The sequence below is a fragment of the Spermophilus citellus genome (assembly GCF_964194105.1).
Source record: "Spermophilus citellus genome assembly, chromosome: 1".
Lineage (NCBI taxonomy): Eukaryota > Metazoa > Chordata > Mammalia > Rodentia > Sciuridae > Spermophilus > Spermophilus citellus.
Genome location: NC_138182.1, coordinates 141,648,810 through 141,663,915, shown reverse-complemented (window position 1 = coordinate 141,663,915; position 15,106 = coordinate 141,648,810). Strand labels below are relative to the sequence as shown.

At 39.1% G+C, this 15,106-nt stretch overlaps 1 protein-coding gene across 1 annotated transcript in view; it reads right to left on the bottom strand.

Moving 5' to 3' along the window:
* Nucleotides 1-266: 266 nt before the first annotated feature.
* The window catches only part of SLC36A2 (solute carrier family 36 member 2), a 33,457-nt gene continuing 18,617 nt past the window's right edge, over nt 267-15,106 (bottom strand). The window contains exons 8-10 of the mRNA XM_081300724.1: nt 5,151-5,317; nt 2,939-3,108; nt 267-1,738 (exon numbers count right to left, since the gene is read on the bottom strand). Of these exons, the coding sequence (XP_081156850.1) occupies nt 1,467-1,738; nt 2,939-3,108; nt 5,151-5,317 (609 nt within the window). The 3' untranslated portion in view covers nt 267-1,466. The remainder of the gene's footprint in view (nt 1,739-2,938; nt 3,109-5,150; nt 5,318-15,106) is intronic.

The window sequence follows — 15,106 nt, the reverse complement described above, 5'->3', positions numbered from 1 at the left end:
CCTGGGCAAAGTCCTTCCTGGTTCCCCAGAGCAGTGAGTGTCCTTTAAGGACCTATGATGGTGCTACTCTTCCCCAGTAGATAATAGACTGGTTCCATGAGAGGAGGGATTCTTTTTGGATTCATCAGTGTGTCCCCTTTAGTAAACATCACTTATCAGTCAGCTTTTGCCATATAAAACCCCCACACCTTATGAATTCAAACCACAAACATTTATTATTTCTTACAATGCTGTTGATCACCTGTACAATTTATTTTCTGTTTTTGTTTTGTTTTGTTTTGTGCTGGGATGGAACCCAGGGCCTTGCTCATGCTTAAACCTGTGCTATACCACTGAACTACACCTCTAGCCCCTATTGATACAATTCTTATTGTCTTATGACTGGAGCTGGATGTGGTCCAGGTTGGCCTCCCTCATGTGTCTAGAAGTTGACAGGCTGGTTGATCTGGGGGAAAGAGCTTCAGCTGGGGTGATTGTTCTCTCTTCTATAGCATCTCTTCTCCTCCAGTCAGCTGCCCCAGGTGTTTTCACTTTTATGGTCTCAGCTCAATACAGCAATAAGAATGCAAGTCTCCGTGCATAAGTTATCACCAAATCTCTGCTTGCATCACATTTACTGATGTCCCACTTGCCAAAGCAAGTTAAAAGGTCAAGATCATATACAAGGCATGGAGGTATAGACTCACCTCTTGATAGGGAGCTGCAAGTCCATTTGGTCAAGAGAAACTTATGGCCCTTTTCCAAATCACTATGAGAATCTTGCATTATGCTTGGCACACAGAAGGTCATCAAGAATGTTAATTGCAAGAATTAAGAGGTAAAGTCTATTCAAATACTTCTCAGGTCTACCACTCCATCTCTCAGCACATCTAGACCTGTGCATTCTTTTCACTGTTGGGATCTTTGAACTGGGCTAAAACTGAATCTAGTGGTTTGGAAATTAATATGGATGGTGCTTTTCTGAGAGATATTGGTTATCTTGGACCTAACCATTTCTGATGCTGGAGTTCTTCATATCTTGCTGAATTGTGCATTATGTCCCCACTCAGTCTACTGTTTGAACTGATCAGGAAAGGGGAAAACCTTTTGTCTACAACAGTATGGTCAGCCTTAGCTAGTGGCACCTCCTTCTGCAAGTTGCTGCCATCTGGAGCCCCCTCATAGCTTCTTCCTGCCTAGCTCCACTCAAGGTGGGAACCTCATCAAAAAATTCTGGTAGAATCCAGAACCTTCCATGGGAGAGTTCTAAACATAGTGGAAAGCTAGAGGAGGAAGGGGGAGGAATAAACAACAAAAACAATAATTTTTTTAAATTACCGTTTAGATCTCATAGCTGCTGAGTTCTTGCTTGCTTTACTGTGACTTTGCCCAGAAAAAAGGCAAAACAGCAACACAAAGATTGTCCATATAAAAAAGATCCATATCATTATGAGGCACATGCTGGTGAGTGAGGAGCAGCGACAATCTCACAGAATAAAAATGGTGGAGTTGGAAAAGGGGAGAGAGTCTTCGGGCTTGATCAGTTCATCAAGGGCCTGGTAAGTCCCCGCCACAAAGCCCACAAAGCCCAGGATGCTGATGAGGGCGTCCTTGGCGATGGTGAGGGGGTTCATGCCCTCTGAGTAGTAGGTGGTGATCTCCAGCAACGGGGGGATGATGAGGGCCAGGGCGCTGCTGCTCACGGAGCCCACCAGGGAGAGGACCAGGTCCAGGCGGGGGACAAGGACGGCCAAGATGCCTATGGGAGATGATAAGGATGGAGATGGAGAAACTCAGGCTTAGCAAAGCTTTTATTAGAGTTTATTCTTAAAATTCTCTTCTAAACAAACAAACCAGATGTTTCACAGAAAGTAAATTATAGAAGATAAAATTTGAAAGTCTTCTAGCACCTCTAATAACACTCATTAGAGGCTATACATTAAAAATTTCATATGTCTCCTCCCAGTTTTTCAAATATATGCACTCATATTGTTGGAAGAAAAAAAAATGTTTTCTCTACTAACTTAGATTCAGTGGTAGGTGGTCTGCAAATTTAACTGATGACAAAGAGATTAGCAAGAGAAAAAAAACAGCTTATTTATGACCCCAGAAACTTCATATGCATTAGCTTTCAGACCAGCCAAAGACATGGATTTAGGTAACCATTTAATAAGAACTGGAAAGTTTGACAGTTCCTGAGAAGTTTTTTTTTAAGCAGTTTTATCTATTCCAGTGACAATGGTTAGTCTCTGGTATAAAACTCCTAGAGAGAGACTTATGAAAGTTGTATTTTTCAGGTTGTCCCACTGAAGTCAGCAAAAGAAGTTGAGATAATGCTATTTTCTGCAGCTTCTGTTTGTACAAATGTTTTTAGCTTAAAATAATCCATAGGCCACTGAAGTGCACATTTTTAATGTTAGCCCAAATTTATGCATCCTTAGGCAGGTCAAAGCTGTGGTCAGATTGGACCCAATGGCTGCCCAGTTTCAATGTCTGCCTTGGAGGTGAAGGGTGCTAGCTCTGGGCTTAGATGACTTGGGTTCAGATCCCACTTCTGACATTTACTGTATAATTATTGATTACCTGCTGCCCCCAGTTTCCTCTTTTGTAAAGTGGGGCTTAGCACAGTCCTATTTTATGAGAGTTCTCATGGGGACTGAATAAAATATCATGAAATATGATCTAGAAGATGCTTACTTAGCACAGTGCCTGGCACACAGTGTTCAATCAATATCTTCTGATTATTTGATAAGCTGCTGTCATTTTTCCTTTGGCTTGTTAGTGGGGTTGTTCTTGAGGCTTCAAGGAGTTAATACAGGTAAAGCTTAAGTACAGCCCCAGAAATACAGTAAGAGATTAATAAGTGCTAGTTTTCATGACTATGCTCTAACATTTTACTGATTCCTGATAAATTTCAAGCAAAGGTTGACAGGAACATTGTGCTCTGTTTTCTACTCACATGTCAGGCAGACCAGGGCAAAGCGCATGGACAGGTCCACAAGCAGTGACCAGCGCTTGGACACCCGGGAGACGGTAAAGGGAATGATGATTTCTGCAGGGACATAGAACTGCAAGGCATAGGTGCACAGGATTCCAATGATGTAGAGGAGCTTGACCGACTGGTAGAGCCTGCAAGACAAGCCAGAGTCATGCTCTCCACGGCCACTTCATTTGGACACCTGGGCTCCTACAAATATTAGCCTCTGATCTTGGGACAATCCCTTGAGCTACTGTTGCCCTATCTGAAAATTATGGAGAGGAACCTTCTAAGAATCCAGAGGAAATTACACCAGATCCTGCAGTAAAACTAGAGTGAAGCATAATGGATTCAGGTGGAAGGGTCATCTCTAGATGAAATGTAAAGAAACTTGAGTATGTTTATATGAACAGTACCTTTACCAACCACTTGATGCTCAGTTTCAGATTTTAGGAAAGAGAGGCTCAGGCCAGATACCTTTCCCAGGGAGAAAATCCATATGTGGCTAAGACCAAAAAGTTCTGGTCTTTAGACTCTCGTGGTTTGTGATCTGTCAGCCCTCAGGAATTCTCTGGATCCCTCAAAGTTCTTGGAACATAACAGGTCCTCAACAAATACTTCTGGTTGGTTGAGGGAACTACAGAATGCCAAATACTTGGGGGAAGATACAGTTGTCAAGTGGAGTTCTACAAAGTCTAGGGGTGGGTGGGGAGATCAATTAAAGGAAAAATGAGGTCATCTGCAGACTTTGAGCTGGGGCAGAGAGAGGCCTCAGGAAAGGTTGAGTTCCATCAAAGTTTTGTTTGATCTGTGGAAATTTGAGTACTCCCTTTCATCCACTAATGTTGTAGATCCATCGCCCGTGTTTAAGAAGTGTGTGTGTGTGTGTGTGTGAGAGTGTGTGTGTGTGTGAGAGTGTGTGTGTGTGTGTACGTGCATACACGCACAAGCATGCAGATGCTCACATTTGTGTGTGTGTGTGTGTGCGTGCAAGTGTGTGTGTGTTTAGGCCACTCCTTAAAAAGGCTAACTTCCACGTTTCTGTGTTTCTTACACTAGTCCTGCTCCCAAGAACACCCTGTTTACTCCATTTTCAGTGGTTCAAACCCCACTGATATTTTGAAATTCCTTTCTTTTAAGCAGGTACCACGAGCCAGATGCTTTTACATACACCATCCAATGTGTATTAATCTCCATGGCAATCTGCCTTATCGATGAGAACATTGAGAGAAGTTAATCATCCATGAGGATTAGCACGTAGGAAGTCCTACTGGGACTTGGCCCCAGGGGCACCAGTGTGGTCTCATTGGACAACTGCTTTCCCCACTGTCTCATTCTGGTGTGCCTTCTTTCCTCAGAAGTCCCCAGGCCTGTCTGCTGGTCTGGAAATCTTCCTTTCCTGGTGTAAGGAATAGTTTGCAAAAGTATACTGCCTACCATTGCCACTGGATCGATCATAAGCTACTGAAGCTAGTGAAGCTCCAAGATCATCATCCACACTTGTTTACAACCCCATGTATCTAGACTGGCATCTGTGTATAATTAGCACACAGTAACAGGTTGACGAATAACATTTATCCCCTTGGGAAAAGGAGCCCCAGTTTAAGCAAATTAGGCCTCCAAGTAACTATCTGCTTAAAAAAAAAAAAGATACCCTATTATTAATGTCATCATCCCTTTGGGGACAAAATGCTGCAAAATGTGGCTTCATGTGGCTATTTAAACATGGCACTATTGAAGTCCGTAGCATCTAACTCCATGAATTGGGGCACATTTAGACAGAAAATTTTTACACATTACAATGGTCCCGCCAAGTTGGTTCTTGTTCTGCACTTTTTCTTATCCTAGCCACCCTGACTTGTGATGTGTACCATTGGCTGAGGCAAGCAAGACTTGGCTCCACATCCTAGTGAATAGCGTTGGAGGAGTTGCCACTTCCTGACTGTTCTCTGCCTCTCACCTTCCTCCAGTACTCCTCCCTTAGGTGACCCAAGACTCTCACTTCCATTCTCTCTTCTTAAAGCATGTCCTCCTTCACACTGAAATACAAGGCCTAACAATGTGGGAAGCTCTTGTTGAAGAAGGAACACTGAGCCCAAGTTTCCAGTAACAACTCCACTTCTCCATGAGGGAGTTTCTCTAGACTTTGGTGTGTTCCCATCCATCCCTCAATCCCCGCCGCCTATGAAGGTACCAGCAATTGGGCAGGTTAAGGGTTATGCTGGCCTTGATGTCATCCCCAAAACGCAGGTATCCCAGAGTTCCAATGCTGGTGTACAGGGCGGTGACGATGGACAATCCCAAAGACAGGATGGCTGGGAAGCGGCTGGCATCCTTCATCTTGTTTTCCAGAGGCAGGACCTACAAAAATATCACAGTGTAAAGAGGAAGGAGGAAGGGGAAAAACATGAACATAAAGAAGTGAGCGCCATGCCACTTTTGGGTTTATATCCAAAAGAATTTAGAAGCAGCACATTAAAGGATAGGTCATCAGCACTATTTTACAGCTCAGGAAACAGAGGCTAAGATAGATGAAATAATCTGCCCAAGAACCCTTGAGTAGTAAAAGACAAGAGACTGGATTTAAGTTATATCTTACTATGGGATTAACTGTCTAGTTTTGAATTTTAGCATCAGAAGTGATACGCAGTAAGCCTCTACTGCATTGCATCCCGTTTTTAGGGATGGTGACCTACAGGTCAAGTCCTCAGCTTAAATTCTCAGTTGCTGACTCATGAGAACTTAACCAAGCCACCCAGCCTCTGTACCTCATTTTCCTTAATTGCAAAATGGGATTAAAAAAATATCTGACTTAAAAAACAAAGAATTTGGAAGCTGGGAGTTCAAGAGATATCTGTACTCTTGTTCATGGCAGTATTATTCATTATAGGTAAAGAACAGAAACAACCTAATTGTTCATCAAGAGAAAAAAATGTATAAACAAAATGTTCGAGTCAAATGTATGAAAGATGATATATCATGAGCTATGTAATGCTTTAAATAATCAATAAAAAAAATTTAAAAAAAACAAAAAACAAAATGTTCTAGATCCATGCAATGAAATATTACTCAGCCTTTAAAATATAGGAAATTCTTTTTTTCTTCCTTTTTTGGTACTGGGAATTGAACCTAGGGGCGTTCAAACACTGAGCCACATCTCCGGTCCTTTCATATATTTTATTTAGAGACAGAGTCTCTCTGAATTTCTTGGGGCCTCACTAAGTTGCTGAGGCTGGCTTTGAACTGGTGATCCTCCTGCCTCGGCCTCCAGAGCCACTGGGATTACAGGGGTGTGCCACCATGCCTGGCCAAAATGTAGGAAATTCTGACACATGCCACAACATGGATGAACTCTGAAGACATTAAGCTAAGTGAAACAAACCACAAAATGAGATACCATGTGGTTCCATGTTATGAGGTACCTGTAGTCGTCAGTAACATAGAGAAAATAGAATGGGGTTTTTCAGGGGCTGGAAGGAGGAAGGAATGGGAGTTATTATTTTGTGAGTTCCAAGTTTCAGTTTTACAAGATGGCAGATTTCTGGAGATGGATGGTGGTCATGGTTACCTAACAATGTGATTGTAGTTACTACCACTGAACTGTACACCTAAAGGTGGTTAAGATGGTAAGTTTTGTTATTTAGGAATATTTAACCACAATTAAAGGGAAAGGTGAAATATAGAGGAGGGGGAGGGGAGGAGAAAGAGGGAGTAGAGGAAAAGGAATAGCGAGGGTGGGGAAAGAGGGGGAAGAGTGGGAAAAAGAAAAAAGAGAGAGGCCTAAGTCAAGTCACAAGATAATGGGGACCACTATGAGCTGGAAGGACCCCTCAGGTTATCCAGATAAAGGATCTCAGCAACCTGCGACAGCTAGATCTGGCAGGCAGGTGCATCTTATTTAGACAGCTTAGTCCTTTATTTAGTTTTGATAACATGTATTTATTGTATGTATTAATGGAGTTCAGTGTGATATTTCCACACATACCTACAATGTGCACTGGTCAAACCCAAACCTCCCTTTTCCCACCCCTCCCCTTCCAATCTCTAGTAATCACTCTTATATTTTCAGGTTGACTATTTTTTTTTAATGTACATATATGAGAACATAGAGTACTTGTCTTTCTCTGCCTGGCTTATTTCATTTAACATAATTACCTCCGGTTCCACCCATTTTGCTGCAAATGACAGGATTTCATTCTTCTTTATGGTTGAAAAATTCTTCATTGTGTGTGTATGTGTGTGTGTGTGTATTTTCTTTATCCATTCATTTGCTGAAGGGCACCTAGGTTGATTCCACTATTTTAGCTACTATGAATAGTGCACAGTGAAACACAGGTTGTACAGGTGTCTTCTTGGTATGCTGATTTCATTTTCTTTGGGTGTGTACCCAAAAATGGGATAGCTGGATCATATGGTAGATCTATTTTTTAAAAATTTTTTAAGAAACTTCATACTGTTTTCCATAGTGGCTATACTAATTTACATTCTCAGTAAGGGTGTATATAAGTTTGCTTTTATCCCCAACCCACAGCATTTGTTATTATAACCATTCTGAGATGAGATAATACCTCTTCATGATTTTGGTTTGCATCTCCCTGATGGTTAAAGATGTTTTTTCACACATTTATTTGCCACACATCTATTTCACACATTTATTCTGTACTATTTCTTTTGAGAAGTATCTATTCAAATTATTTTCTCATTTTTTGCATTGGTTTACTTTTTTAAAAATGTTTTTGTAGTTATAGATGGACAGAATACCTTTATTTTACTTGTTTTATTTTTATATGAAGCTAAGGATGGAACTCAGTGCCTCACACATGCTAGGCACATTTATTCTGTACTATTTCTTTTGAGAAGTATCTATTCAAATTATTTTCTCATTTTTTGCATTGGTTTACTTTTTAAAAAATGTTTTTGTAGTTATAGATGGACAGAATACCTTTATTTTACTTGTTTTATTTTTATATGAAGCTAAGGATGGAACTCAGTGCCTCACACATGCTAGGCAAGTGCTCTGCCACTGAGCTATATTCCTAGCTCTTTCTTGTTCTTTTGATGTTAAACATTTTGAGTTCTTTATATATTCTGGATATTAATCCTCCATGTGATAAACAACTAGCAAATATTTTCTCTCATTCTATAGGTTCTCTCTTTGCACTGTTTCCTTTGTGGTGCAGAATCTTTTTAATTTGCTGTAATCCAATTTTTCAGTATTAGCTTTTGTTCCATGTGCTTTGGAAGTCCTATTTGGAAAATCATTGTTGTGTTGTCTTCTAGAAGTTTTGAAGTTTCAGGTCTTATGCATTTGACCCACTTTGAGTTGATTCTTGTATAGGGTGAGAGACAGGGGTCATGTTTCAATTCTCTCCATGCAGATATTCAGTTTTTTCCAGCACTATTTATCAAAGAGATGGTCCCTTTTCCAATGAATGTTCTTAGTGTCTTCACTGATAATTATTTGGTTGCAGATATAAAGGTTTGTTTCTGGGATTTCTATTCTGTTCTACTGGATGATGTATCTATTTTTATGCCAATAAAGTTTTAATTTCTAGTTCTATAAAAAATAAATCCACTGGTATTTGGACAGAGATTGGATTGATTCTGTATATAACTTTGAGTATTATGGATATTTTACTGATATTAATTATGCTAGTCAATGAACATGAGAGGCTTTTCAACTTTTTGTGTGGTCTTCTCCAATTTCTTTCATTCATATTTTATAATTTTCATTGTAGAGGGCTTTCATTTCCTTAGTTAAGTTTATTCCTAGATATTTTTTATTTTTGTAGCTATTCAGAATGGGGTGGCTTTCGTGATTTGTTCCTAAGAAAATTCATTATTGGTGTACAGAAAAGCTACTGATTTTTGTGCCTTGATTTTGTATCCTGCTATCTTATGGAATGTGTGTATCAGTTTTAATGGGTTTTTGGTGGAAATGTTAAGCTTATCTATTTATAGAATAATGTAAACAGGGATAATCTGACTTCTTCTCTTCTTATTTGTACTTTTTTTATTCATTTTTCTCACCTAATTTCTCTATCTAAAACTCTTAGTCCCATATTAAATAAGAGCAGTTAGAGTGGACAGTTAGAGCAGTTAGAGCCTTGTCTTTTTCCTGATCTTAGAGAAAATGCTTTAGCTTTCCCCCTTCAGTGTCATGCTGGCTGTGGGGTTGTCATATATATCCTTTATATTCTTCTATAATTTGTTCATAGCTCTTTATGTGAAGGGTGGTCAAATTTTATCTGATTATTTTTCTGCATCTATTTAGATGATCATATGATTTTTATTCTGCTTTTTGTTGATGTATATTGAACCATCCTTGCATCCCTAGGATGAAACCAACATTATCATAGTGGATGATCTTTTTGATGTGCTGCTGAATTCTGCTAGTATCATATTTGAGAGTTTTGTATCTGTATTCATCAGGGATATTGGTCTAGAGGTTTTTTTGTTTGTTTGTTTGTTTGTGTGTGTGTGTGTGTGTGTGTGTGTGTGTGTGTGTTTTCTTGTCTGACTTTGGTAACCTGGCCTATGCTGGACTTCCAGAATAAATTTGAAAAGGTACCCTCCTTTCAAATTCTACAGAATAGTTTGGGAAGTATTGGTGTTAGTTTTTTTCTTTAAAAGTTTGGTAAAATTTAGCAGCCAAGTTGTCCAATCCTGGGCTTTTCTTTGTTGGAAAATTTTATTACTGTTTCAATCTCATTGTATGTTATTAGTTTATTCAGGTTTGTATGCCCCTTTGATTCAATTTGGATAGTTTATATATGTCTAGAAATCTGTCTATTCTTTCTAAATTTTCAATATATTAGCACATAGTTTTTCATGATAATCCCTAATGATTCCTTGTACCTTTGAAGTATTGATTGTAATGCATCCTTTTTCATCTCTTATTTATATTTTCTCTCTTTTTCTTGGTTAGTCTAGATGAAGGTTTGTCAATTTTGTTTATCTTTTCAAAAAACCAACTCTTTGTTTCATTGATTATTTTGTATTTTTTTAGTCTCTATTTCTGTCCTGATCTGTTATTTAGATTAAGTTGGGGTTTGGTTTGTTCTTCCATTCCCAAGTCCCTGATAAGCATTAGGTTGCTTATTTGAAACCTTTAATTTTTAAATGTAGGCACTCCATACTATGAACTCCTCTCTTAGGACTGCTGCATCCCACAAGTTTCAATATATTGTGTGACCATTTTCATTTGGTTTGTAGAAATTTAAGTCTTCCTTCTGACTTCCCCAATGGCCCACTGTTCACTCAAAGTGTGTTGTTCAGTCTCCATGCATTTGTATAATTTCTAAAATGCCTTTTGTTGTTAACTTCTAGTTTTATTCTACATTATTTAAAAAAAAATAAAAGACATGACTTCAATTTTTTTTAATTTGTGATGATTGCCTTATGGCCTCATGTGGGGGTTATTCTAAAGGAAGTTCTATGTACTGATGAAAAGATGATAAGCATGTGTATTCTGTAGCTGTTGGATGGAACATTCTGTAAATGTCCATAAAGTCCATTTGATCTATAGCATAGTTTAACTCTTTTGTTTCTTTGTTGATTTTTTTTATCTGGATTATCTGTTCACTGGTGAAAGTGGGGCATTGAAATCCCCCACTATTATTCTATTGAAGCCTCTCTCTCTCTCTCTCTCTCTCTCTCTCTCTCTCTCTCTCTCTCTCTCTCTCTCTTTAGGTCTAATACTCCTTGTTTTATAAAACTGGCACATGTAGATTTATAAATATTATTTATTGTTGAATTGATTCCTCAATCACTATATAATGACTTTCTTTGTCTCTTTTTATAGTTTTTGTCTGAAAGTCTATTTTAAATTCCATTTCATTTGATATAACTGCTGCTCATTTTAGGCTTCCATTTTCTTGGAATATCATTGACCTTCCTTTCACTTTCAGTCTGTGTCTTGTGAAGAGATTTTCTTGTAGGCAGTTATTGTTGTGTCCTGTTTTGCTTTTTGTTTTTTTTAATCCAATCAGCTAGTCTGTGTCTTTTAGTTGAAGAATTTAGCCCATTTACAGTTGAGGTTATTAAGTACAGGTAAGGACTTTTTCCTGCCCTTTTGCTGATTTTATTCTAGTTGTTTTGGATATTCTTTGTTCTTTCCTTCCTCTCCAGTTCATCTTTATGGATTGATGGTTTATTGTATAGATAACGTTTATCCATTTCCATTTCTCTTCTGCGCATCCACTCTTCTAGTGGGACTTATTCCTGTACAGGCTTTTGTGACGTGTTTTTTCTTCCACTCTGGGATGTAGGACTTCCTAACATGTCTTTTGTCAGGATTTTCTGGTGGTCATGAAGCTGACCATGCTCTGCTCTCAGGACTGAGTGTGAACATCACAGAGGGGTGCTCCAGTTCCTGCCACAACCTCTCCCCATGCAGCATCTGTGCCCACAACATTGACTGGTAGGAGGACAAGTGCTTCAGATCCCTTGCCATTGCTGGTGCCACCAGTGCCAGAGGCTCTTGCTGGTTACAGAGCTAGCATCAACAATGCCTAGGGAGACTTCTATCACTGGATAGGGGCCACCATTCCCATGGTGAGCACCACCCACAGACTTCTATCTTTACCATACCTACCTCAATTACTAGATCGCCTCCACTTATCCATTACCTACAGAGACAGTGAGTCTATTTGTCTCCAATATGGTATATATTGTGCTCAAACTCACTAACCACAGCCAAAGAAGCTACAGGGAGATTACAGTCCAGTGCCAAGATAGACTCAAGACCAAATTTACATAATAAATTGACATTCCGCATCACATGTTTAAGAGAAAGCTGCTTATTAAGACTACTCTAAAAGTAGTTGAGATATCTGTCTGATCTACCAGATGTGCAAATATCAATGTACAGCATAAGATATATGGAGAAAAAAAGGTAACATGAAACTCCAAAACAACATAATTCTCAAATAACAGATTCTAAAAAATTGAAGTGGATTAAATGTTTCAAAGAGAATTTACAAGAATTCTTTTAGAAAAGCCCAATGACATCCAAGAAAATATAGATAAACAGTTAACAAAATTAGGAAGAAAATTCTAAACATGATGAAAAATTCACCAAAAAATATTGGAAATGAAGGAATCAATAAGTCAAATAAAAATACAACTGAAAACCTCACAACAGGGTAGATCAAGCAGAAGATAAAAGATCTAAACCTAAATACAGGTCTTTGGAAATATCCCATCCAGACACCAGTAACTTCAACCCCTTAAATGAAGAGAACACTCAAGACTAAGATACTGTTAAGTGAATAAATATCTAAATCTGTGGAAAATCTATTTAATGAAATAATAATGGAAAACTTCCCCAAAATGGAGAAAGATATGGACATTCATGTACAGAAGGCTTTTATAGACCCCAAAATAGACATGACCAGAAAAGATTTTCACCATATCATATTAACAGTCAAACTGTCAAAAGACAAGACAGGCATTTTAGAATCTATAGAGAAAAGCACCAAGTCACATTCCAGGACATTCCCTCACTCAGCAGATTTCTCAGCAGAAACTTTGTAGGCTAGGAGGAAATGGAATGATGTATTCCAAGTCCTGAAAGAAAATAACTACCAACCAAGATTACTATACCCAACAAGGCTATCACTCCTTCAGCAACGAGGGAGAAATAAAAACCTTCTAAAATAAGCAAAAACAGGGAATTCATGACCAGCAACACAGTCTTAAAAAATTGAACAGGAATGCCTTTAGACACAGCAGGCTTTTCCACTCACCAGTCTCCCTCTCACCTTCCATGACTGAACACCTGGCCTCTTCTCTGGCAGTACTTTCCAAAGACATTTGAGTTGAAGGCTCCTAATTCTGATATAGGTTGTCCCTTTTCACTGTATATATGGGGAGACTGAGATGCCAGGTACAAGGGGCTGCTGACAGCTGAAGAGCTTCCTGATTATCCTAAAAGTTCATTTCCCCACACTGGAGATTCTCAATCTTTTGATTGAGAATGCTTCCTTCCTAGTTCTACAAAAATCCAAGTTGAAGCTAGACTGCTGTTTTGAAGGACACTTCTGTCTTTGGGCTTCTCATCCCCTAATTTCCATTTCAGGCTCCCAGTAGCTAGAGACCATCTCCACCTTCCCCTGCTTTTTTTTTTTCAGGCTGTGTGCTAAACATACCTTTTATGGACCATTTAGCTGATCCGTGCCTTAGTCCTTTGTAAGAAAATAGGCAAACAAGTAAAATTTGTCTTTTGGAATTCTTTTGAGAATTACATACATGTCATAATGACCCATAATTAGGGCTTAGTCAATGGTGGATATTATTTTTCAATACTATGAAGACTACAACTCTAGGAAGGTGGTACTTGTATAATTCTTATTTTACAGAAGAGGAAAACAATGCTTAAAAAAAAGTGATTTTGTCCAAAATTATACAACTTGGAAGTGCTTCAGACATAGGTTGTAGACCAGGGGTGCCCTCCAAAGTCCCGGGACTTGCTTCTACGCAATCTTGCCTATACTCCCATAGCATTGGGCATTTTGAGTATTAAATAGGAATTTAGCATTTTTCCCCTCATTAGTCTTTTTTTTTCTTTTATGCACACTTGCCAGCAACTCATGCAAATGAAAGACGTTTGAATGCAATGCCATGTAGGGCTCTTGCTTTAACTTTCTATTTTCTTCTGGGTTAAGTCTAGTTGCAGTAGGTACTCAGGAAAATGTCCAAGGATTACATGGAGGGCAGACAATCCAACCTGAGCTCTCCCATCCCCGTGACACACTTGCTGCAAAAATGAATTTGTATAAGGCCATAACATGCCAAGTAGCTGGCTTCCTCCTCTCTCTAGCCCATCAATCAATGAAAGGGATAAATATCAATTGATATAATATGAAATAGTCCCTGGGCGAGTGTCAGACATATATTGGAGATGAAGTCGCAGCTGTTTCCTAGTTCCTTTCCCATTTCTTGGGTTCCCCTTCTGTGAAATTGGAAGCAGGTCTGGAAGTTAGATAATTTCAACTGATAGAAACAAACACTAGCACATAATTGGCATTCAGTACATACTTATTGAACAAATGTTATCAGCATTTTATAGTTGGGGAATTATGGTTCAGAGAGTAGCCATGGCCATGGCACTATTCCAGCACATTCTGTCTCCAAAATCATTAATCATTCACTCCACTCCTGAACTCTGTTTTTTCTATGACTGTCTTTTGTGTGTGTGTGTAACAGATAATAAAAATAATTTTATTTGTGTTTTGAATGTGTCATACATAATGAAATGTGGATCATACTGCCTAATACTCTGAAATTATAAATGTCAAATAAAAATTCAGAACACAAAGTATTCCCAGTTCCATCTAGATATCTAGATGGAATAAGCACTCCTTCTCTCTCCCTCTCTTTCTCTCTCACTCTTGCGCTCTCTCTCTCTCTCTCTCTCTCTCTCTCTCTCTCTCTCTCTCTCTCTCATTATAACTAAAATCCTTGGAGAGAATACATAAAGCAATTATGCATCAATTGTGAAGAGGAAATAGTAACATGTATCTCCCAGCTTAAACTCAAGGGAAGCCCAAATTCTAAGACTATGCAGTGGATGAAGACAGAAAAACTTCAAGAAATACTTTCTCCTTTCAGACAGAAGATCTAGAATAAGGATCCCTGTGGGACAAAGAGTATGAGGAGAATCCACATTTTCTGTTCCTTTGACTTCTCTCCAGTCTGTGTCCCCAAGGCAAGTCCCGGTCACAAAGCTGCATTTTGGTGGATCAGTGCCTGTGAGGGTCACCCAGGCACCTACAAATCCTTCTCTCTGAATAGAGGAACTGAGAAAGTGGGCTTTGGTGGGGGTAGGGGTCTGAAGAGCATGGAAAATCAGGAACTGGCCACATAATTCATGGGGCCTTCAGCAAAATGAAAATGCAGTGTCCCTTTGTCAAAAATCAAGAATTTCAGGACGGTGGAAGCAGAGCATTAAACCAGGTTGGGTTCCGTGAGGCTGCACAATTTGTATGGCCATGAAGCTGGCCCTGGAAAGAGTCTCTGCTATTTTATCCCTATTTTCTCTCCATGTTTAACTCTAGAGGCAGACCCAGTCACAGCAAGGGCACAAACATGTAGGAGGGCCAAGGCCCTGGCATTCCATCCAGGGGACAAGTAAAAAGAGGCCCTGAG